A 25,516-nucleotide genomic window follows, 5' to 3' on the forward strand; every position below is an offset into this window, starting at 1 on the left:
TCCAGATACTCGTGCACTTCATGAATCCTCTCCAAGCTTAATCCCTCCTCTCTCAAACTCTCCTCCACCCAGCAGCATCCATTTACCTGTCTGCCAGGTTGCTTGTAAGCCATCTGGGACTTGCAACTTCTTGCCAGTTTCCCCACAGACTTAGGTTTGGGAAGCCAGCAGGAAGTTGCCTTGTCTAACTACCATGAAATGTAGTTAACCACAATAACAGGACTACTAGAATTTGACCTCACTAAACAATGCAGTCCTATTACTTAATGCCAGAAATTCCAGTCTCAATTGCTATTGTGAGTGAAGAATTACCTTGACTTACAATAAAATAAAAAGTGATTTGCTAATATTTTAAAAATGCAGATTTAAAATCAATTCACAAATATGGTTTATGAGCCTGCAGATGTACACAAATGACCATTGCAGATCCATAAACTATTATTTTATGAAGTTACAAAAATATATTATGATTCTGTGCGCTTTCTTGGGAGGAATTCCTATTGTAACTTATTTAGATCTAATGGGGAATTAATTTACAGAAGCCAGGACTGCCATGTTGAAAATAATGGCAAACAATAGTTAGAGAACATGTGGTTATTCACAAATTGATTGTCTAACAATGTCAATAAAATAGCTGTGTTTTTGCTAATGATGAAAATAGCTCATTTTATGTAATTCTTGAATATTTTCTCTGATTATGGGGATACTTATAGCAACAAACGTTATCTGGATAAAGAACTTTTTCTGCCAAAATACTAGAGAATGCTGGACATTTTTCTTACTCTTAATAGAAATGGATTTGATGCTATTATTTTCCATTACCGGTAGATATGTTATTCTTAATGGCAGAACCACCTGCTACCAGAACCGCCTGCTACAGCACGAATCCCAGCGACCGATAAGGTCCCACAGAGTTGGCCTTCTCCGGGTACCGTCGACTAAACAATGTCGTTTGGCGGGTCCCAGGGGAAGAGCCTTCTCTGTGGCGGCCCTGGCCCTCTGGAACCAACTCCCCCCGGAGATTAGAATTGCCCCCACCCTCCCTGTGTTTCGTAAACTACTCAAGACTCATTTATACCGCCAGGCATGGGGGAGTTGAGATATTCCTTCCCCCTAGGCCATTACAAGTTATGCATGGTATGTCTGTGTGTATGTTTGGTTTTATAATAAGGGTTTTTAGTTGTTTTATTATTGGATTGTCACATGCTGTTTTTATCATTGTTGTTAGCCACCTCGAGTCAACGGAGAGGGGCGGCATACAAATCCAATAAATTATTATTATTATTATTATTACTATTACTATTATTAATTGCATTTGTATATCTGAAATCACTAAAGCAAGAGTCCAGTGTGTGTTTATTGGGAAATGTATTGCCCTAGTAAGAAGCAAGATATGGTATGTCTTTAAAATTAATGCCGCTCTTTTTTCTCCCGCTTCTAGGTCCATGAATCTTTCCACAAACATCTGAAGCCATTGCAGGCTAAACTGTGATAACATTTTGTTTGATTTTAAATGTACTTTAGTTTCTTGAAATAATATAATTTGCTCTTTGAACATCTGAAGCACTTGGCAAATCCAAATAGCCATAGGATAGTAATTAGTCTTTTTTTAAAAAAAAAAATATTGAATGAATTAGAGCAAGGAAACAAAGTGATAAAAATGAAATTTTAATTATGTTCAGAAACTATCCTTTTTAATGAGTCATAAAAGCTTTATAGATTTATGTAAAAGGGTCGATCTGTGACCCTTTTAAGCATCTGCAGAAGCTGTGTTATCTATAGCAGGTTTTTCACTACTAAGTAGTTCTAGAAAGCAGTTATTGAATAGAAGCAACTTCTCCAGAAGCTCCTTTAAAAATGGTCTTGCGCATTTTTTTTTAGCATTAACTACCTTAAGAGGCAGTTGTTGTCAAAGCCCTCCTGCACTTAATCTACTGCTGTAAGGTTTTCACAGCTTTGTCAGGGATTGGGCTTCAGGGACCTAGCACAAACATTATGTATGTATGTATATAACTGTTTGGTGTTCCAGGAATGGATGATTCTTTGCCTTATGGGTGCAATCTGTCCCAATGTGTCATTCTTAATGTTTGTGTACAATTTCACTTTCTGCATTCAAAATGACATGGAAGTGTGCTATATTACATTTCCCATAAAATTATCCATAGCACACACAGGCAGGTTCTCTCTCGAGATGCCTTTTTTTTTTCCTTTTTAAAAGTGTTGCCTTGTCCTCCGGGTATTCAGGAAAACTGAATGGGAAAACGTCAGGAGTACTATGCCATAGCAACAATGTCATCATTTCCAACTTGCAAAGTTACTGGGGAGGGAAAAACCTTGCTCCACACAAACTATAGAGAGTATTTAAGAGTCCTATAATCATAAGGACTTTTTTTATCCTGAAACATTCATTTTTTTAAAAAAAACAGTGGAACGTGGATTTTTGCTCCATATAATCATAGATGAGAAGGGGGTCCAGACTGGTAGATTCGTCAGCCTACATAGTCTGTCTCTCAGAAGGCTACAGAGAATACATAACCACATTAAAGGACCTCAGTTCTAGATTACTGTTAGCAGGCTAACATTTTAGCATTGTGTAGAATTTTATTGTGTGAAATTACCAGGACAAAATTGCAGATCGGTTGGATTCAGCTTCAATAATAAATCAAGACTTGGATCACAAACCAAGGAATTTCATAACATTGGAGGGTTGACATCTTCGATATGCATCCTTGTTCAAGAGCTAAAGGTGCTCTTACACTGCAAACTTTGAGCAAGAAAAAAAATTACACCTGAAACAAAAACTGTTTATAATTGTAACATCCTAACTATTGATGTGTCTAATATAGCCGTACTTAATATACTGGATTCCTGTGTACAATGCTGACTGGAAATGAAAAACTGCAATAAAAGACTATTTGACATCTTGTGGAAAACATGGTGTACTTAATAAACTAATTTTCAAACACTAAAACATACTTTTCCTGTGTTCATCAAGTCATCTGCTCATTCCCACTAATAGTTTTTGGTGTGTGATTTTCAGGGTCACAGAAAAAAACGGCTTGTCAAAAACAATCCTGCAAAGGCCAAACTGAGGACATGATAAAAAAAATTAATTTTAAGTGGAGGATTTTTCCTGGGATGGTGGTGGTGAAAGGAGATCCTATAGATCAGTGGTTCTCAACCTGGGGTCAGGATCCCTAATCCCTTTGGGGTCGAACAACCGTTTCACAGGGGTCACCTAAGACCATGGGAAAAGACAAATTTCCTATGGTATGAGGAAATAAAGCTTCTATTCTGGCGCCTTCGAACATATTTTTACAATCTGATCAATCGCGTTTAGTGTCCCTCTGACCTTCCTGCCAATCAGCTTAAAGCTCTGTTGGCACTAGACTTATGGTTGGGGATCACCACAACATGAATAATATATTAATGGGTTGCTGCATTGGAAAGATTGAGAGCCACTGCTACAGATAGAAATTGCAAGTTATGAGGCTTTCCCATTTGGGAAAGGAGAAGAGCGTGTTTTTGCCCTGGATCACCAGTCCTCACGGGCCTTTCCGAAACCCGATCCTGCTCCCGTCAAATGAATTACAATAGCAATTTAGGCAACGCATCGCCGGTAGGTGGTGAGAAAAATGAAACCCGCCTACGGTTTAGCAATTACTGCAAACCGGATTATGCAGGAATAATCCAAACTCGCAACATTAAGGTAATCGGTTTCCCTCTCCAGATTCCAGAAGCACCATCGCCCAACAGCCCGGCACCTCCAATTCCGTGCATAAATCCCCGGGGAGAAGCCCAGTATTTCCTGTTTCATCAGTACCGGCAAGCACAGGGGTCGAGTAAGGCGGGAATCGGTCAATCTGCATTTCCTAAAACTCCGTGCAGCGGTTGTGGGGGAAGAGCAAGCTGAGTCCGTGGTTTGATGAGTAGGCCGCCATCCGGGGACACGGACACTTAGCCTGTACTCCCTTTTCAAAGGAGTTACAGTACACGGGAAACGGCATCTAAGATTCTTCTTTGTGCGAGTGTCTGCAGCTAGTGCTGCTCTTTGGCTACTATGGTAACCGAGTTGTGTTCCAGGAAGTACTGTAACGGTGAAGTGCCGTAGGTGGAAGGCAAGGGAAGTGCAACCGTAGTGGATCACAACGGCTGGATTGGATACACATTGTGGCTTCCGGTAGCTTGAGTGGAGAGGAGACGTAAGCAGGACAAACCCAAAGCAGCATGAACGGGTCGAAAAACACAGCCTGCTACACAACCGGCTAGATCTGCAAATGTAGCTGGTTGGTTAGGAAATAATTATGTGAATCCTGTTTACGTTTCAACGCTTTGTGCAAATGCAGGTAATTGGATTCATTTAGTATAAGCCACTGGTTAGGTTGTTGGGTGTGTACAGCTACAATGAACTGTGTATAGTTCTGAATAGAATAGAATAATAGAATAGAATTTTATTGGCCAAGTGTGATTGAACACACAAGGAATTTGTCTATGTATACAGCTATATCACTAAGATATAGACCAGACCTGGGCAAGTGGCGGCCCAGGGGCCGCGTGTGGCCGCCCACTGTCTGACCGACCGCAGAGGCTAGTCCAATCAAGAAGGAGAAATGAGAGAGGAAGGAAGGAAGGAGAAATAGAGGGAGGAAGGAAGAAAGGAGAAATGGAGGGAGGGAGGAACGAAGGAAAAATATATAATATAATATAATATAATTATATATAATATAATTTATAATTATAATATAATTAACTCAATTCTGCCCAATAATATACAGTATTGGGTAGAACAGAGTTAATTATATTAGTCTGGCCTTCTAAAACCATCCCAATTTCTCATGCGGCCCCCTGGCAAAATTAATTGCCCACCCCTGATATAGATAATCATCTTGAAAATATATCAATTTCTGGTGTTTTCTTAGACACATACTTGTAAATTTCTTGGCAACAATTAGGATGAGATTTGTCCCTGTTGTGGCTTGATTTTCTAGCCTAGATCCTGGGATCTCTAATTTTGGTAGTAGATTCCTGAAGTGTCTTATCTCTAGATGTATCCGAATTAAAGAGTATTACATAATGTAATTGCCCAGATTCCCTGAAGCAACATATACATTTAATGAAATAGTAATCATAGTGGAAGGGAATCTTAAATTTAGGAAAAATTCCTCCTCCCAACTCCACCTACAGAGAATGAAAACAAGGCCACACACTTCTATCATCGGTATCTATGCTCTCAATTTTAGTGGCCTGCTTTGTTCATAATTGTAGATTAACCTTCCCGTACTGGAGCCTCTAAGTGGCTAGATCAGGGATCAGCAACCTTGAACACTTTAAAGCAGTGTTTCCCAACCATGGCAACTTGAAGATATTTGGACTTCAACTCCCAGAATTCTCTGGCGGGGGAATTCTGGGAGTTGAAGTCCAGATATCTTCAAGTTGCCAAGGTTGGGAAACACTGCTCTAAAGAGCCACAAAGGTCCTAACTGGAAGCTCCCCCCCCCCCCCATTCAATTCTGGAGCTAACCAGAAGTCCAGTCAGTTCTCCCACCATAGAGTCTCCTAGCATGGTGTCCCTTTCTCTCTATCTGTCCTAACCGAAAGCCCTATCAATTGTGGAGCTGACAGGAAAACCCGCCCCTTGCCATAGAGTCTCCTTTTTGTGTGCCCTGCTTCCCCTTCCCCAAAAAACAGGAAGCTCCTCTCAAAATTGTGCCGACCAATGATAGGGAGCCACAGCAGAGGGATGAAAGAGCCACATGTGGCTCCATAATTGTAAAAACTGAGGTCCCACACACTTGGAAGACACTAATTAGGAAAAATTGTGACCAATTATCAGCATGCAATACATATCAGAGGCAACCTCTTGATCTGATGATAATGACATGCCATTAGAAAGAAATTATGTAATATATTAGCTAAGGAAACATTCTTTGCTCTGGTATGTTGGATTAAATGGTGGCAGTTTGGAGAGCCTCAAATTCTGGAGCCTAATCTGCTGGATTTAGAAAGCGCCGAGGTTTTTACAGCTGTGTGAAACTGGGTGATAGTGGGAAGCTCACAAGCTGAGATTGCACAACAGATAGAATTGCAAACAACATAGCAATATTTCAACGCGCTGTGTTATCCAAACCCAATCAGTTAGGGCGGTTTATGACTCACACAAAGTCAGGATTCATGAAATTAACTATGTTCAGTGTTGTGCACATACTGAACAGCCACAATGAGACCTCACAATTTACTAGGCTACAATGTGGTAGGCTATTTAATGGATCAATGTGCCTAACAAATCCATAGGGCCTGTTACAAGATTAAAATGCTGCTGTAAGGTTATACATGTCAGCTAGGATTCTTTAAAAATCCTAATAAATTAAATTTTTATTTTGCATTCTAAGTGAGAAAAGCTGGAGAAATTGTTGATTGATATATGTCTATACATGAAGAAAACTTGAGAAAATCACTTGCGAGAGATACAGCAATGCAATTGCAGACCATAAGATGGTAAGAATTAACATTGTGTTCAACTGATTCTGTTGGGTCATAGGCATTACAGGTCGTCCTTGCTTAGCAGCTACTCCTTCAGGGACTGTTCAGAGTTGTAACAGCACTGAACAAATGGTATTTACAATCACTCCTCAAAGTTTTGGCTCTCGCAATAGCTTCACAATCATGTGATTGCGATATGAGTGCTTGGCTGCAGTGCCCTTCAGTCACATGATCGCTGTTTGTGATCTTTCCCCAAGCAAAGTGAATGGGGAAGCTGGCAGGAAAGGCTGAAAGTCAATGTGTCAACTCTCTTCCGCCCAGTAGCAGCTACCCCTAGGCCCAAAATTGACCACATGCACCACCATAAGTATCTGCACACCTCTTCCACTTGGCACTTGCAAGGTGCCCGAAAATCTACCTGTCGGATTCCCTATTGACTTTGGTTGTTGGAATCTGGCAGGAAGTTAGCAATAGAAATAACATTTAGACTTATATACTGCTTCACAGTGTTTTACAGCCCTCTCTAAGCGGTTTACAGAGAGTAAGCGTATTGCCTCCAACAATCTGGGTCCTCATTTTGCCCACCTCGGAAGGATGGAAGGCTGAGTCAACTTTGAACCCTGGTGAGATTCAACCTGCCAAACTGCTGGCAGCCAGTGATCAACAGAAGTAGCTTACAGTACTGCACTCTAACTACTGTTCCACCATGGCTCAAATTGCAAGGACATCCTTGCTGAACCATCCATGGTCCTTGCCATGATTGCTGATGTTAAGTCACATTACATTCTAGAAATAAAGCATGGTGTAATGTGATTGCATCACTTAGCATCCCCAGTACGAATTACTATTGTTAAATGACGATTGTCTGTAATGTAGAATGGCCTACTTTCAGAGAAGGGTGGCATAAAAATCGTATAAATAAAATAAATGTAGACATCAAGAAAACAAAAACTCCAACCATCTCTCCAAGCATGTCTCTTTAGGGCAAATTGGGTAACACATACTTTCCCAGAAGTTATTACACTACACTCTATCGCAGTTATGGCAAACCTTTTTTCCCTCAGGTGCCGAAAGCGTGTGCGCATACACTATTGCACCTGCGCGAGTACCCACAACTGTAATTCAATCCCTGGGGTGGGCGAAATTTGTTTTCCCTGCACACACAAACACACACACACACACACACACACAGAGGCCCTCTGAAGGCCAGAAACAACCTGTTTTCCAACTTCTGATGGGCTCGGTAGGCCCATTTTTCATCCTCCCCAGGTTCCAGAGGCTTCTCTGGAGCCTGGGGAGGGCAACAACATCATCCCCAGGCCCTCTGGAAGCCAAAAATGCCCTCCCAGAGCCTCCCTGTGAGGCAAAAATCAGCTGGCCAGTGTATACATGTGTGCTGGAGCTGAGCTAGGACAGCGGCTTGCGTGCCGGCAGATATAGCTCCACATGCCACCTGTGGCACCTGTGCCATAGGTTCACCATCACTGCCCTATTGTATGTTTGTTAGAACTGGTAAGATTTCAAATTTAGCAATTGTTGGTGGGTCTTTTATTGTCTATTAAGAAAGAGGTGACCTCATTTACACAGAAAGAATCTAATGAAAAGGTATCATACTTGGAGTTCATCCTGCATCTTCACTTCTTCATTCTAATTCTCTTCTCATAAAATACTTACACAACCCAAGTTGAAATCCTTACTCAAAATCCTTACTCATCCCAATTCATGAGCAACTGAGGCACATGAATACTTCAGTGAACTTGTTCATGTCAGTTTTTTAAATCAATATAATTAATAATCTTGCTGTCCTCTATTATTTCCCATTGCCCTTAGAGTACAGTGAGTCAGGACATACTGGTAAGTCCAGGATGAAATTTGTGGAAAATATATTCAGTAGATTAACAAACTGATCCCTTAGATTGCATCAGTTCTTAATTGTTTTGAAATCAAATTCACAGCAGCCTTTTTTTTTCCAGCAAAGCTTAAGAAGAGCCAGGCTGAATCGGGCCAAAGCCCATTGAGTCCAGCATTCTGTGTCACACAGTGGCCCACCAATTGTACGTGGGGATCTTGAGCAGAAAGAGAAGGCAAAACCCTCCCTTTCCCTTGATCTCCAACAAATGGTACCCACGGGAATCTGCCTGCCTCAGCCAACATAGAGGCGGTACATGGACATCCATTTCATTAACCACCGATACACTTGGCATCCATGAATCTGTCTAATCCTGCCTTGAAGCTATCAAGGCTGACAGATGTCACGACTTCTTCTGGAAGTGAATTCCATAAACCAACGACCCTCTGGGTGAAAAAATATTTTCCTTGATTTGTCCTCACTTTCTTACCTATGAGCTTTAGAGAGTGCCCCCTTGTCCTAGTATTGTGTGATAGAGAATTTTTTTCTCTATCTACCTTTTCTATCCCCTGCATGATTTTATACACTTCGTTCAAGTCACCTCTTAAACTCCATATTTCAAGGCTGAAGAGGCTAAGACATTGCAACCTGGTTTCATAAGTGGGGTGCTCCATTTCCTTGATCATTCTTGTTACCCTTTTTTGCACCTTTTCCAGTTCCATTATATCCTTCTTAAGGTGCGGTGACCAAAACTGTACACAGTACTCCAAGTGTGCTCTCACCATTGATGATTCCAGCTTGGAATCTAGCCACCATTCTCCTGTTTATCCATTACAAGGATCACTGTATTAGTGTAGCAAAGAAGTCCACATGAATCAAGATAATCATTTACTTTGTTAGCAATCTTGTTAGCAGTTGTAATGGTACATGACAATGAGCTTTAGGGGCAAGGCGAAGAGATGGTGCCTAGAAAATGAGTACACAAAAGAGGGAGGAGTCCCCAGGGACTTAAAGGTCAGAAGTATTATCTTATATGATCATTTCCCAGGTAGCATCTCTTTCCCTCATCACTCAAGATCATCGCCACATACCTTTACAACAATAGATGGGATGTGGAAGTCCATATTTGATTGAATTTATCTTATGAAAGTTGTTCACTGATGCTAGAAGAAACAATTATTGGAAGGTAGAAGAAAGACTAAACTTCAGACAAACTAACAATATCATTTTGGTAGCTGTAAGTGAGGGGGACTTAACAAATCTGTTGTTAAAAGTAAAAGAAAGCTGTCCTACTGCTCAGGATTAAAACAAAAACAAAACTCCTACAAATCTGCCATTGTAGTGGCCTAATGCAAACTGCTGAAAAAGCTAGCCAAAGCAATAACACATATTATCTTCATGGGTTCAAAAATCTACAGGGGTGGTGATTAGTCTCCATGAAACAGAGGCACCTGCTTCTTGGAAAAAATGCTGATAAATCTAAGCAAAATTTTATAATATAGATTGTCTAGTTGGACACAAAGAGTTGGAAGCAACAGAACAATATCAAAAGTAGACTTTGCCCAATCCAGATGCTTTGGCGGTCAAGTCTGATAATTCCAAGACCTTTGGGGATTGTGCAGAAGAGTATCTGATGTGTTTGAAAAGAACTAGGATGGGACACTTTCATCAGTGAAGCAGAATTGTATATTGTATCTTTTTTTCAGGGTAAAATGTATTCACATTAGAATAAATAAAATCTAATATATATTTGGGTAAGCAGATCTGGATTAAATACGAATTACCACGAAGTATAAGTCAGCTCAAGGTTTATAAGAGAGAGAGAGCCAAAGGTTCATAAGTGTTCATTCTTGTATCTGTTTTCTTCTAGATTTAATCCATGTTTGACAATTTGCCCTCTTTGCTTTCATTTTCCTAACCAAATATTTATTTTTTTTCTTTAGGCAAAGAAACTTAAGAAAAGTTTAAGAAGTAAGTGCATTTTTGTTTCTACTTTCTTGGGATCTATTAAGTATTAGCCTCACAGGTTGCTCCAATGTATCATGAGGTGTCACTGGAAGCCAATTTCAAGAGATTTGCATGAAGAGCGGCTTTAAAGTTCCTACTCCTGTGCCTTCCAGCAAGATCATTTGGATTTATTGGATGAAAAACAGGCATTTCTCAATAGTAGTTACATAATAAAAATATAGCACCATCATCCTGGTGAATTGTGTTTCCAAATATACTAATAAAGCCGGTAAAGGGGTTGTTTGTTTATTTATTTGTTTGTTTGTTTATGCCGCCCAATCCCGAAGAACTCAGGGTGGCTTACAACAGCGGTATAAGTACAATAAGAATAAATACAAAACAGTAAAAAGAAGTCGAACAGTTAACTAAGGTTAAAACAGAACAAACTAAAAAACCCCATAAAAAGTTATTATAAAAATAAAATCACACTCATATACATACACACCATTCTTACCGTTGGCCATCAAGCTGTGAATTTATGGCCCCCAGGCCTGTCGGCAAAGCCAGGTCTTCGTAGTTTTGCGAAAGGCCGGCAGGATGGGAGCAGTACGGATATGGGGGGGAAATTGGTTCCATAGAGCCGGGGCGGCCACAGAGAAGGCCCTCCCCCGTGGTCCCGCCAACCTGCATTGCTTAGTCAACGGGACCCAGAGGAGGTCGACTCTGAGCTCTTATTGTTCTCTGGGAAGTATACAGCAGGAGACGGTCCCATAAATAGTCTGGCTCTGAGCCATGTAGGGCTTTATAGTTAATAACCAACACCTTGAGTTGTGCCCGGAGACTAATAGGAAGCCAGTGCAGCTCGCTGAGCAAAGGTGTTATATAACAGCTCTCGTGGCTGCATTCTAGACTATTTGCAGTCTCCGAACAGTTTTCAAGGGTAGCCCCATTGCAATAATCAAGACGGGAGGTGATGAGGGCCTGAGTGACTGTGCGGAGAGCCTCCTGGTCCAAATAGGGCCGCAACTGGTGTACCAGGCGAACCTGGGCGAAGTATCAGTATTTTAATTAATGCATTTAATTAAATCCTTCTAGTTATCATTAAGATCAAAGACGACCCGTAGCGGAGGCTGTACTAACTCATTTTTGAGAAATGAAAGCCAGAGTGGACAGGACCACATGCTTATGAGCATAGGGAAAACTCAATTGGGGTTGTGGGTTGAGGGCTACCTGTATTGACTTCTGATTCAGTAGAGACTGACTGAAAGTTACAAAAGGAAGTATTTTCTATTCTATATGCTTTATTATAAAATTTTTGATTTGAATGGCATCCTATCATTTTTGGGGTGTGGCATAAAGCAAGAGGGTTGAAAAAGAAGCTGCAGACATTGTGGCTCACTGAGATGAATGTTTGACAATGCTTTCATGCCGTAACTTGCATAACTCTTACCAGCTTGCATCACAACTGTGTTTTGGTCAACCCACTCCAAATCCTGTTTTAAAAGGAACATGAAGCCAATATTATAGCTGGGTCAAATCTGTCAAAGCACACTATGGTTTATTTGGTATTTTGATAACGTAATTTAACGTGGTAAATTAGCTTAAACAGGGTAATTTGGAACTGATGTCTATGCATCAGATCGTTATGTATTACAACTACTGTAGCTAAAATAAATGATAAGATAGAATGGATGTGGGCTCAGCACATCTACAATATATTAAATTAACTGGCAATCTTTAATTGGTTTCATTCCAAAAAATAAAGCAGTCTGCTCTGTGGATTAAAGAAAAACTTCCAGATATGATAACTACTATTTTACTGTTACAGGAGAAGTGAATCAGAAGGAACAAAATTTGACAAAGTGTGATTAATCACTTATACTTCATCATACATTGGGTAGCCGATTTAAACTGATGTGGTTGATCCTGTATTCCGTGGCTATAGGTGGGGTTTCCTACTTTCTTGGGCCAAATATTCTTCGCTGGAAAAGTTGAGAGAAAAGCTTTATGTTGTGTCCAACTGCTTCATGTTTTCTTTGATGGGTCATTTTCTCAAATGCGGAGATTCCCAAATGACTTTTCTATACTTTCTTGTCTTAGGAAAATGTTATTACATTTTTGCTTATACTCTTAAGATAGACATACTCAAGATCCCCATGGATAATTGGTGGGCACAGAATGCTGGACTCGATGGGCTTTGGCCTGATTCAGCATGGCTCTTCTTATGTTCTTACATGTCCAACCTGTGGCCAATGGGCCACATGCAGCCCCGGACAGCTAGTAATGCGGCCCTACAAGATATAATTAAATATCTAAAATTAGAGGAAGTTTGTTATTTAAGTACATCAACTATATTATATAGTTTATATGTGATCCAAAACAATTCCTCCAGACGCACTGTGGCTCAGGCTAGCCAAAAGGTTGCACACCCATATTTTAGGATGTCATATTGCATCCATGAAAACCTTCAGATTTTTATTGAATCCTCTGATAGTTTATGAGCTGATCATTAGATTTCCAGGAGCCCCATGACATTGATCAGGGATCACTGAAAACTCTATGCTCTTTGGACACATCTTCCTTATGAGAAGCTTGCTTTTCAGCACTTCCTTGCTGAATCCAATTGGAGCCAGCTTTTCAGAACATTCTGTAACATACTCTGTAGCCATTTTATTTGGCTCCATTGTCTCTATGTGATGTCCATGTAGACTTGACTTTATTTTTATTATTCACAACTGCTGTCTGGGGTCTTCCTTGAAGAGATGGTCTTGAATTTGCTTCAGCTGTCCCATCATTTTCTACTCATTCTTTTGTCTGGTTTGTTGTAGGTTCCATTGATGATGTCCTTGGTGATCTCCTTGGTGATGATGGTAAAGTGGAAAAAATATAGAATGGGAAACTTGTACATGAAGAAATCGTTGCAAGTGTTCTGTCCCACATGCCTTCCCCTCCTTTGGAGTTTGGTTGGAGGCTACTGGAAAGCATGCCATCTCTATAATGATTTTATCAGAGGAATTCTGTCTTTTGATAATGACTTCCTCAGTCTTGGCTGCTTTCACAAATAACTTTGTACCAGAGGTATAAAAACCAATTCCATCTCTAATTTGGAGATTTTAGTTTCATACAACTCCAATCTGCATGAGTTATAGTATATTGATTTATTTATATGGCCATACCTGCCTCATGCACTATAGAACTGGGTGGCTTGTAGTAACATTTAAAAATATCAAAGCACAAAATAAAACCATGTTACACAATCAGGCACCATAACATTCTGATCCCAAATATTGATGTGCTAGACTCAGTGCCCATCTTTGTCCAATGCCTGGACTAGAGCTATATCTTAACAGAATTATAACATGCGGCTTTGTAATCAGAATTGAAACCACAATACCTAAATGATCAGTTTGCTAGCTTTGTGCTAAACCAAAATGCAATATTATCTGCATCAGGAGAAAGAAGCTTTTGCAAAACAACACACTCTCATTTTCTCTCACCATTTTACTACAGACAAGATAAAAAATAAACCAGGACTTGGTTTCTCTCGATTGTTATGTGCATGATATGTAATTTCAGATTACCTTTGTTTAATGATCAAGCGAGTCATTTAAGCCAGTGTTTCCCAACCTTGGCAACTTGAAGATATCCAAATATCTTCAAGTTGCCAAGGTTGGGAAACACTGATTTAAGCTATAGTTCCCATAACCATAAATATCTATTGACATAATATAAATTGCTGTTGTTTTCTCCTACCTGGCTGTGTATCAACTGTTCTTCAGTTTTTCATCTTGAAAGAGTGGTCTGGGATGCAAGAGAGAGTGGCTGAAGTCCCTGACTAAAATTTCATATGTACAAGTTGACTTGAACCAGTTCTTTCTATACTGAGTTCTCTCTGTTTTTAAATCGTGTAAGTTTACTCCATCTCTACTTTGCTGTTGAGCATACCAACTGACTTGAAATGCATCTCTTTAGAGCAAAGGATACAACCTGCACTTAAATGTTTGCATCTTCATCTCTCATTTTAAGATGATATTCCTGCTAATTCGGGCAAACCTACTTCATTTGGCAGCCCTGATGGAAAAGCCAAAGAAATCGTGCCACAGATCAGCAGAAAGTATGTAAAGTGGTATTGTACTTTAATACTGAGCATGTTCAGAGTACGGAATGGCAGTGGGACTGACTAACGGGGCCTCTTGAACCTATTGCTATTATTGTAGTTGTTTTCACTCTCCTCTTTAACATTTTTTGCTGTGAACCAGAATATCTCCGGGACCAGAATATCTCTGGGACCACCTTCTGCCGCATGAATTCCAGTGACCGATTAAGCCCCACAGAGTTTATTTATTTATTTTATTTATTTATTTGGTCCAATAAATAATACACATTGAGGAGAATAGATATGTAGTGATATAAATACAGAAAAGAATAGAGGAAAAGATATAAAAGTATAGGTGAACATATTTGAAAGGGAGAAAAGATAAATGAGATAAGGAGAGACAATTGGACAGGGGACGGAAGGCACACTGGTGCACTTATGCACGCCCCTTACTGACCTCTAAGTTGGCCTTCTCCGGGTCCCGTCGACTAAACAATGTCATCTGGCGGGTCCCAGGGGAAGATCCTTCTCTGTGGCGGCCCCGACCCTCTGGAACCAGCTTCCCCCAGAGATTAGAACTGCCCCCACCCTCCTTGCCTTCCGTAAACGCCTTAAAACCCACCTTTGTCGCCAGGCATGGGGGAATTGAGATATCTCCCCCGTGCCTATACAATTTATGTATGGTATGCTTGTATGTATGTCTGTTTAATAATGGGCTTTTAAAAAAAAAATTTATATTATTAGATTTGTAATAAATTGTTTTATTGTGTTGTGAGCCGCCCCGAGTCTACGGAGAGGGGCAGCATACAAATCTAATAAATAAATAAATATTGATGGATCTTTCCTTGAGATGCATTGCTGTAACAAATTCTAAATTGAAATGAGATTTGGAAACTACCCCTTGATTAAAATATCTGAGCGATCTAGGGACTTTTGGTAAAACCTGTAACTATTGCTGCTTACTTGGGTCCTCTGTATTTTCAGGGGCCTATTGGATGATGATTTCTTTAGCAAAATGGCTGCAGAGGAAGGAGCAGATGCAGAGGTGAGAATGTATAACAGTCCAGGTTCTTTGTCTGGGAAACCTGTGCCTGAAAATACAGGATGGATTCAGTTGTAGCTAGTAATAATGAGCAGTGAATTCTGCTCACTATGCCCAGATTATTGTCTTGAGTGATTATTGCAGTATTTATTTGACATCTTTCTATTGAAACCACATCCATTATTTATTTGTTCATTAGGAGTTTGATATCTCAGATGTGGATCCAGAAGCTGTTCTAGAGACATTGAAGGTAAACTGAAGGATATATCTTGCAGTGTATTTTTAAAAAAAACAATTTTACTGTGTCTTGCAAATGATGCAAAAAAGTTGAACGCGCACATCAAGAAATAGTTTGTTTGTTTTCAGTTTAACACAATCTGCAAATGGGAGGTAGGAGTGAGATGAGATAGGAAACCATGATTTGCTAGCATAGTTAGCACAGCTCTTGCATAGTTTTGTGAATAAGGAGACACTATTTATTTATTTATTTGTTTGCTGAAATGTTTTCAGTTTAGTGCTCTCACGTTTTTGAACCAGTCAGCAGGAGTGCAAAAGCTATGCAGCTAAAAATGGAGATAAAAGAAACTGTCTTATGCAAAGAAGCCATGATCATTCTATTCAAAAGAAAAGTCAGACCTTAACCTATTTCTGATGTGTTTAGTGAGCTATTGTTAAATCACGAACTAGCATAAACAAAACATCCCTATGTGTTTTCTCTCTGATCAGGATATGGATGAGATGGAAGCTGATCTTTTGGGCCTAAAGAAAACAAGCTCAAAATCTCCTCAGAAGGCTGTTAAAGGTGTACGAACACCAGAACGTTCAGCTCAAGCAGCAAAAACTAAGACAACAACCAAAATGGAAAGAGGTGAGTGTTTAGCCTTTTGAATCAGTTTTCAAAATAACTGTGATGTCTTGGAATACAATTGTTAATGTATAGACCCTATTTCCAAGCCGAACTATTAAAATACCGTATTTTTCAGACTATAAGACATACCTTTTTTCCTCCCTTAAAAAGGCTGAAAATTCAGGTGCATCTTATACTCTCAATGTTGCTCCCCCCAAACCATTTTCCCCAGCCCTAACTACATGCTAACGATCTTCCCAGCTCTTACTTTGTTTGTTTGTTTGTTTGTTTATTTATTAGATTTGTATGCCGCCCTTCTCCGTAGACTCGGGGCGGCTAACAAAATAAAAAGACAATATGAACAAATCTAATATTAAAAGTAATGTAAAAAACCCCAATTTAAGAAAACAATCATACACACAAACATACCATGCATAAATTTTATAAGCCTAGGGGGAAAGGAATATCTCAGTTCCCCCATGCCTGACGACAGAGGTGGGTTTTAAGGAGCTCACGAAAGGCAAAGAGGGTGGGGGCAACTCTGATATCTGGGGGGAGTTGGTTCCAAAGGGTCAGGGCCGCCACAGAGAAGGCTCTTCCCCTGGGTCCCGCCAAACGACATTGTTTAGTCGACGGGGCCTGGAGAAGGCCAACTCTGTGGGACCTAACTGGTCACTGGGATTCGTGCGGCAGAAGACGGTCCCGGAGATATTCTGGTCCGATGCCATGAAGGCATAACATTATTACCTATGTTTGTATTTTTATTGTTATTTTTAGTTAGTTTTAATAGTGTTTTTAATATTAATATCGTTCTTAATTGCTATTTTTATACTGCCATCAATTTTATTTATTAGATTTGTATGCCGCCCTTCTCCGTAGACTCGGGGCGGCTAACAAAATAAAAAGACAATATGAACAAATCTAATATTAAAAGTAATGTAAAAAACCCCAATTTAAGAAAACAATCATACACACAAACATACCATGCATAAATTTTATAAGCCTAGGGGGAAAGGAATATCTCAGTTCCCCCATGCCTGACGACAGAGGTGGGTTTTAAGGAGCTCACGAAAGGCAAAGAGGGTGGGGGCAACTCTGATATCTGGGGGGAGTTGGTTCCAAAGGGTCAGGGCCGCCACAGAGAAGGCTCTTCCCCTGGGTCCCGCCAAACGACATTGTTTAGTCGACGGGGCCTGGAGAAGGCCAACTCTGTGGGACCTAACTGGTCACTGGGATTCGTGCGGCAGAAGACGGTCCCGGAGATATTCTGGTCCGATGCCATGAAGGCATAACATTATTACCTATGTTTGTATTTTTATTGTTATTTTTAGTTAGTTTTAATAGTGTTTTTAATATTAATATCGTTCTTAATTGCTATTTTTATACTGCCATCAATTTAATTGCTTTTTTAACATAATTGGGGTTTTATATAATGGGTGACTGGGGTACATATACGTGTGGGTATGAATGGAATGATTGGTACGATTGGGGGGGTCGGGGTGGGGTGGGATATGGTATGGATGAGTTGATTGACAGTAGTGCGAATGACAGATTTGGCCCACCTGACGCCCGGGAGACAGGGGAGGGAGGGACACCGATCTCTGGGGTGGCAGAGGGTCGGAATATTTCAGTGTTGCTGGGGAGAGGCAGATATGGCGGGGGCCACAGAGCTAGCCGTTCCAGGGGAACGAGGGACCGTTGCTTAATAACGGTCCCTTGTTCCAACTCTGTGAGCCCAATCCTGGGTACTGGTGATGAGTGTAACTCTGGCCCTGGACTCAGGTTGCTGCTGCTTAATGCCAGGTCGGTGGTAAATAAAGCTCTCCTCATCCGGGATTTGATCCTGGATGAGGAGGCCGACCTGGCATGTATCACTGAAACCTGGCTGGGCCCAGAGGGAGGTGTTCCTCTCTCTGAAATCTGCCCAGCTGGGTTTCAGATATGGCATCAACCTCGACCCCAGGGAAGGGGGGGAGGAGTGGCTATTATAGCCAGGGAGAGCCTCTGCCTACGTGGACTCATTGCTCCGGAAATTGCGGGTTGCGAGTCACTCTTTATGAGGTTGGACTTAGGGGTTCAGGTGGGCTTATTTCTCACGTACCTGCCTCCCAGCTGCGTGTCAAAAGCCCTGCCTGTGCTACTCGAGGAGGTAGCCGGGTTGGCGGTGGAGTTCCCCAGACTTATTGTCTTGGGGGACTTCAACCTGCCGTCACTCGGCGAAACCTCGGGGTTGGCACAGGAGTTCATGGCCACCATGACAGCCATAGACCTGACTCAAGTAGTACGGGGTCCGACTCATGAGGGGGGGCACGCACCTGACATGGTATTCCTTTCCGAGCAATTGAGCAATAGTCTGAGACTAAGGGGCTTAGAAGCAGTGCCTTTGTCATGGTCAGACCATTTTCTACTAAGGCTTGACTTCCTGGCTCCAATCCTTCCCCGCAGGGAGGCGGAACCAATGAAGATGTTCCGCCCCAGACGCCTAATGGATCCAGAGGGTTTCCAGACGGCGCTTGGGGTTATTCCAGAGGCACTCATCCACAGTTCGGCGGAGTCTCTTGCGGAGGCCTGGAATACGGCTGCTGCGGAGGCTCTCGACCGGATTGCGCCTTTGCGACCTCTCCGTGGCGCTAGACCCCGTAGAGCCCCATGGTTCAACGAGGAGCTCCGGGAGTTGAAACGCCAAAAGAGACGTCTAGAGAAGCGATGGAGGAAGAGTAGGTCTGAATCTGATCGAACACTTGTAAGAGCTTTCATTAAGACTTACAAAGTGGCGCTCAAGGCGGCAAGATGCGCGTACCATGCCGCCTTGATTGCATCAGCGGAATCCCGCCCGGCCGCTCTGTTTAGGGTGACCCGCTCCCTTCTTAACCAGGGGGGAGTTGGGGAGCCCTTGCAGAGTAGTGCCGAGGAGTTTAACACGTTTTTCGCTGATAAAGTCGCTCAGATCCGGGCCGACCTCGACTCCAATTGTAAAACAGAGTCGACTGACAACGAGTCAGTCGAGGTGACTGGGGCACGTACTTGTCCACCTGTCTGGGAAGAGTTTGATCTGGTGACACCTGATGAAGTGGACAAGGCCATTGGAGCTGTGAGTTCCGCCACCTGTTTACTGGATCCGTGTCCCTCCTGGTTGGTCTCGGCCAGCAGGGAGGTGACACGGAGCTGGGCCCAGGAGATTACCAATGCTTCCTTGGGGAGGGGAGTTTTTCCATCACTCTATAAAGAAGCGCTTGTGCGCCCCCTCCTCAAGAAGCCTTCCCTGGACCCAGCAGTACTCAACAACTACCGTCCAGTCTCCAACCTTCCCTTCATGGGGAAGGTTGTCGAGAAGGTGGTGGCACTCCAGCTCCAGCGGTCCTTGGAAGAAGCCGATTATCTAGGTCCCCAGCAGTCGGGCTTCAGGCCCGGTTACAGCACGGAAACCGCTTTGGTCGCGTTGATGGATGATCTCTGGCGGGCCCGGGACAGGGGTTTATCCTCTGTCCTGGTGCTCCTCGATCTCTCAGCGGCTTTCGATACCATCGACCATGGTATCCTTCTGCACCGGTTGGAGGGGTTGGGGGTGGGAGGCACTGTGCTTCAGTGGTTCTCCTCCTACCTCTCTGGCCGGTTGCAGTCGGTGTTAGTGGGGGGTCAGAGGTCGACTCCGAGGTCTCTCCCTTGTGGGGTGCCTCAGGGGTCGGTCCTCTCCCCCTTGCTATTTAACATCTACATGAAACCGCTGGGTGAGATCATCCAAGGACATGGGGTGAGGTATCATCAATATGCCGATGATACCCAGCTTTACATCTCCACCCCATGCCCAGTCAACGAAGCGGTGGAAGTGATGTGCCGGTGCCTGGAGGCTGTTGGGGCCTGGATGGGTGTCAACAGACTCAAGCTCAACCCGGATAAGACGGAGTGGCTGTGGGTTTTGCCTCCCAAGGACAATCCCATCTGTCCGTCCATTACCCTGGGGGGGGAATCATTGACCCCCTCAGAGAGGGTCCGCAACTTGGGCGTCCTCCTCGATCCACAGCTCACATTAGAGAACCACCTTTCAGCTGTGGCGAGGGGGGCGTTTGCCCAGGTTCGCCTGGTGCACCAGTTGCGGCCCTATCTGGACCGGGACTCATTACTCACAGTCACTCATGCCCTCATCACCTCGAGGTTCGACTACTGTAATGCTCTCTACATGGGGCTACCTTTGAAAAGTGTTCGGAAACTTCAGATCGTGCAGAATGCAGCTGCGAGAGCAGTCATGGGCTTACCCAGGTATGCCCATGTTTCACCATCACTCCGCAGTCTGCATTGGCTGCCGATCAGTTTCCGGTCAAAATTCAAAGTGTTGGTTATGACCTTTAAAGCCCTTCATGGCACTGGACCAGAATATCTCCGAGACCGCCTTCTGCCGCACGAATCCCAGCGACCGATTCGGTCCCACAGAGTGGGCCTCCTCCGGGTCCCGTCAACTAAACAATGCCGGTTGGCGGGCCCCAGGGGGAGAGCCTTCTCTGTGGCGGCACCGGCCCTCTGGAACCAACTCCCCCCGGAGATCAGAACTGCCCCTACTCTTCCTGCCTTCCGTAAACTCCTCAAAACCCACCTTTGCCGTCAGGCATGGGGAAACTAAACATCTCCCCTGGGCACGTTGAAGTTATATATGGTATGCCTGTATGTGTGTATGTTAGTATAGGGGATTTTCTTAAACTCATAATATTTTAATTAATTGGATTGTATTGGATTGTCTTTTCACTTGTTGTGAGCCGCCCCGAGTCTTCGGAGAGGGGCGGCATACAAATCCAAATAATAAATAAATAAATAAATAACCAACACTTTGAATTGTGACCGGAAACCAATCGGCAACCAATGCAGGCTGCAGAGTGTTGGTGTGACATGGGCATATTTAGGAAGGCCCATGATAGCTCTCGCAGCTGCATTCTGCACGATCTTACTTTGCAGGTTCTTTCAGTGTTACTCTTTGTGAAAAATGTTTTCCAAGTCTTTGTAGTTTTTTTTCATTGCTCTAACTTGCTCCAAATGTTTCTTTCCAGCCCTAATCAGGTGCTAATTATTTTCCCAGCTCTTACTGGCTTGCAAGCTCTTTTATTGTTACTCTCTCTGAATAGGGTTTTTTTAAAGCCCCACCCGGGGCATAAAATAATGTGTGGAAGCTGACCAGACTAAAGATGCTAGCCAGATGAATATGCAGTAGGTTTTTTTAACGATAGTTCGTTTCCCAGGTTTTATCCTTAATACAATATCGGTGATAAACATTTTACCCTCATTCATTCAACAATAATGTCTAAAACCCAGATAGCATTGTGAAACTGAAATTGGAAGATCTTAAAGCTCACCATACTGAACTCCTGGGGCAAACTCTGGATATAAACGAGACAAAATTGAATAACATCAGTTGGTGTAACATCAGTGCAAGTGCCCTTGAGACTGTTAAGGGGCTCTTGACATTCAGAGGTCACTTCTGTGCTATGCCTGCCGGCAGGATAGGCAACCTTCAACAAAAAGGCCTGGCTAAAATCTAGAAGAGAATCACATTAGAAAAACTGCAGCACAAGTGAGGACTGTGGAGTGCTTTGGAATAAAACCAAAAGATGCCTAAGACTACACAGGGGCTCTCGCATAGCACTTCTCTGCAAATCTGTAAAACAGACTTCTCTTTTTCTGAGATTGTGTGGCTGTGACTGCCTTCTGCAGTTGCTGCTTGATACCAGAAACACGTTTGGTTTAAGGCAGTCTTTATGGCTTGGTGGCCTAGCAGGTAAGGGAGTCTGGGCTATACACAGACTCGTGCGTGCCAGCTATTGCTCATGCAAGTTAAGTTGCCTGGGCACACTTGTGCGCTAGCCTGCCTGTCACAAGGCCCAGTTCCACGTAGGCCATGGCCTGGTAGTGGGCCACAGCCTGGGGGTTGAGGGATCCCTGGTTTAAGGAACTGCTGGAAAGTACTACAATTGTATACATGGCATGTTTGTATGTATGTTTGGTTTTTATATATTAAGGGGTTTTAATTTGCTTTTAGTATTGGATTTTATTGTATATTGTTCATGATTGTTGTTAGCCGCCCCGAGTTTTCGGAGAGGGGCAGCATATAAATCCAATAAAACTTGAAACTTGAAACTTGCTCTCTCAATACAACCCGACCTCCCAGAACATTGTGAATTCTTTAGATTCGCCTTGCCAAGTTTGCATTGGATTCCATTGGCCAAGGCAGCTTGGAATTATGGGTACTATAAAATATCTGGAAGGTATAGAGTTCTCTAACTCAGTTCATACCTCTCGAATTAAATCATCTGTTCTTTAAAATCAGCAGGATTTATTCAGGGCTTCTTGCTATGTGAGACCTGAAAATTGGAGATGATATTTACGATTCATTCATTTATTTATTTGTTTGTTTGTTTGTTTGTTTGTTTGTTTATTTTTTAAACCTACAATCTTTGTATTCAGGAGACTCTGCAAATGAAGTCAGTAAGGATCTTGGTTCTGTTCCCTCTGCTTCCAAACCACTGAAACAACGGTTCTCCCTTGAAGGTAGGAGTTTGCATAGGATATGTTTTTAAATTTAAGTTTTAGCACAAAATGAATTGGGAAACCCCAGACTTTTATGTGGCAATATTTGTACCTGACCAACAATCAATCCAACTCTGAACTTTTTCTTGCTATTAATATCTATTAAATTCAGAAACCACAGATAATATTATCCCTAATACAAACATTCTCTGATTGGTGCTTTCGAAATATGTTGAATTCTAACTCACATATTGATTCTGTTCTTTCTTCATTTTATTTTTCCCCTCAATGTGCAGCCCAGTGGTGGGTTCCATTTACTTTCACCACTGATTCACATTGCAATGTTTTACGCACGAGTGCACACCTCTTCGTGCGAATTAACTTCTGCGCATGCTCAGAAGGTGGGTTCAGCCCAAAACACAGCTGAGTAGCTGCTCATCTGTGCTTTGGGCAAAGAAATAAAAGTTGGTATTAACTCGGGGGCGGGCAGGCGGGCTTTTTTCAAAGCAGAGGACTAGAAGAAGCCATCGAAACACCGCCCAAAATGGCTGAAAATTCTCAAAAAAAGTTGGCAGTGCGCACAGACAGAATTGGATTTGTGATGCCATCTTCACGTCACCAGCAGATCGCTAATAGTTCGGGAGATCTGGTCCACACTGGGAGGAACCCACCCCTTGTGCAGCCCATAAAATCTCCTCCCTTTCTCAAATGCCCCCTATACACATGCCAAAACACACTTATGAACAGACACTGTCTAGCATAGGAACGGTAGAGGTAGTCCTCAATTTACAACCATTCATTTAGTGACTGTTCAAAGTTGCAACAGCACCGAAAGGAAAGTGATGTGCATTTTGATTTTAACGTCTTTTGCAGAAGGATAGAATACTGTACATGGTGCATAAAATCATCTCATAATATACGCATGGTCCTCGACTTAATAAATAAATAAGAAATAAACTTACGGCCACAATTGAGCCTGGGATTTATGTTGCTAATGAGAAATTTGTTAAGTGAGCTTTGCCCCATTTTTACAGCTTTTCTTGCCACGTTCGTTAATGGAAATCGCTGCAGTTGTTAAATTAGTAACATGATTGTTAAGTGAATCTGGCTTCCCCGTTGACGTTGCTGGTCAGAAGGTCTCAAAAGGGGATCGTATAACGCCGGGACACTGCAAACGTCATATGTATGAATCACTTGCCAAGCATTCGAATTTTGATCTTGTGACCACAAGGAATGCTGCTAATGATTGTTAAGTGTGAAAAGTGGTCACAAGTCACTTTTTTCCAATGCTGTTATAACTTCGAACAGTCCTTAAGCGAACTGTTGTAAGTTGAGGACTACCTGTAGGAAAAAAAACCCCCTGAATTTTATTTTGTTACACTACAGACTTTTTGGTTAGTGCCTTACTTGTTCAGTGATTATGTGAAAATATAACAAGTTGTACTTAATGACCAGTCATCAATTCATATTAGCTGCCATGCGGCCACATGATTGCAAACATGTTGCATTTGGGGCATGGGTGGGTTCCTCCCAGTTCGGTCCAAATTGCCTGTTAATGGCCTGCTGGTGACATAATATTGGTTCTGTTGGTGCCATTCTATGTGCGCTGCCATCTTTTTTTTTCTGAATTTTTGGCAAATTTTCCTATGTGTGGATGGCTTCCTTTGGTTATCTGCTTGGAAAAATGCCTGCCCACCTGCTGCTGGGTTAATCCTGAAATCCTGACCTTTATTTCTTTGCCCAAAGCACAGCTGATCAGCTCCTCAGCTGTCTTTGTGCTGAATCCACCTTCTGAGTGTGCCTGAAAGTAAAATTGCACGAGGGGATGCGCGCGAGTAAAATGTCATGATGCAAACCAGTGGTGAAGGTAAGTGGAACTCACCCCTGATTTGGGGGGTGGGTAAGTTTCTCCTACCCTGCCCTAATCATTCCCAACCTAGCTACACTTCTGCTGTCCCTCTCCAGGCTCCCCCACGCCCCACAGCAGCCATCCCAAGACCCCACCGAAGTCCTGCACTCTGCATCCATCACCCACAAGCTCCACCAGGATTGTGTTGTGCTATTGCTTCTGCAACAGACATACTAATCTACACTCATACCCTGCCACACCAACTCCTCAAGCACCTTTGAGCACACAGCAACAGCCGGTTGCCAGCACCCTAGCTTGTTTCCCTAAGATTTTAAACTTCTTGCCAAGTTCTCTTCTGATTTTGCTTGTTGAAAGCCAGCAGGAAGTTGCAAGGAGATCCTTGCTTAACAACCCGTGATGCTCACCTGATGGTGATAGGGAGTGCTAGAATTCCCGTTGCTAAGCAATGCGGTCATGTGACACCACACTTTACACTTGCATTGCTTAGCAACCGAAATTCCTACCACAGTTACAAATGTTAAACAAGGACTGCCTGTATTTTAAACATTAAGTTTCTTAAACTCATTGATTGTCTTAATGTTATAAGCATTCTAAGACTGTGGTGCTGAGTTAGCCTTCAAGGTGGTTCAAATTTGGGCCTAATTTCTAGGCTATAAAATCTCCTAATCGTACATCAGTTCTTTTCATTTTCTTCAGCTCTCATTGTTTTGAAATTATGGCTCTCTTGAAGTTCATAGATACATTCTTTCTCTAGATATAGATGATCCTTTGGCTGGCCTTCTCTCTGACGATGAAGAAATCCCAGTGAAGAAAACACATTCTCCTGTCACCAGAACTACTCCAGAAATCAGTGGGACCCCTAACGAGAAAGGTAA

At 42.4% G+C, this 25,516-nt stretch overlaps 2 protein-coding genes across 4 annotated transcripts in view; both read left to right on the top strand.

Annotated features, from left to right (window-relative positions):
* The window catches only part of ACOX1 (acyl-CoA oxidase 1), a 35,635-nt gene extending 32,664 nt beyond the window's left edge, over positions 1–2,971 (top strand). For all 3 annotated transcript variants that reach the window (XM_070739870.1, XM_070739872.1, XM_070739871.1), the window contains one exon: positions 1,442–2,971. In XM_070739870.1, coding sequence (XP_070595971.1) covers positions 1,442–1,492 — 51 coding nt within the window. In that variant the 3' untranslated portion in view covers positions 1,493–2,971. The remainder of the gene's footprint in view (positions 1–1,441) is intronic.
* Positions 2,972–3,735: 764 nt separating this feature from the next.
* FBF1 (Fas binding factor 1) overlaps positions 3,736–25,516 on the top strand; it is a 50,022-nt gene continuing 28,241 nt past the window's right edge. The window contains exons 1-10 of the mRNA XM_070739873.1: positions 3,736–4,346; positions 6,390–6,495; positions 10,273–10,300; positions 13,105–13,146; positions 14,303–14,390; positions 15,357–15,417; positions 15,614–15,664; positions 16,141–16,282; positions 22,709–22,792; positions 25,396–25,512. Of these exons, the coding sequence (XP_070595974.1) occupies positions 6,493–6,495; positions 10,273–10,300; positions 13,105–13,146; positions 14,303–14,390; positions 15,357–15,417; positions 15,614–15,664; positions 16,141–16,282; positions 22,709–22,792; positions 25,396–25,512 (616 nt within the window). The 5' untranslated portion in view covers positions 3,736–4,346; positions 6,390–6,492. The remainder of the gene's footprint in view (positions 4,347–6,389; positions 6,496–10,272; positions 10,301–13,104; positions 13,147–14,302; positions 14,391–15,356; positions 15,418–15,613; positions 15,665–16,140; positions 16,283–22,708; positions 22,793–25,395; positions 25,513–25,516) is intronic.

Source organism: Erythrolamprus reginae, chromosome 2, assembly GCF_031021105.1.
Source record: "Erythrolamprus reginae isolate rEryReg1 chromosome 2, rEryReg1.hap1, whole genome shotgun sequence".
In the NCBI taxonomy this organism is placed as follows: Eukaryota; Metazoa; Chordata; class Lepidosauria; order Squamata; family Dipsadidae; genus Erythrolamprus; species Erythrolamprus reginae.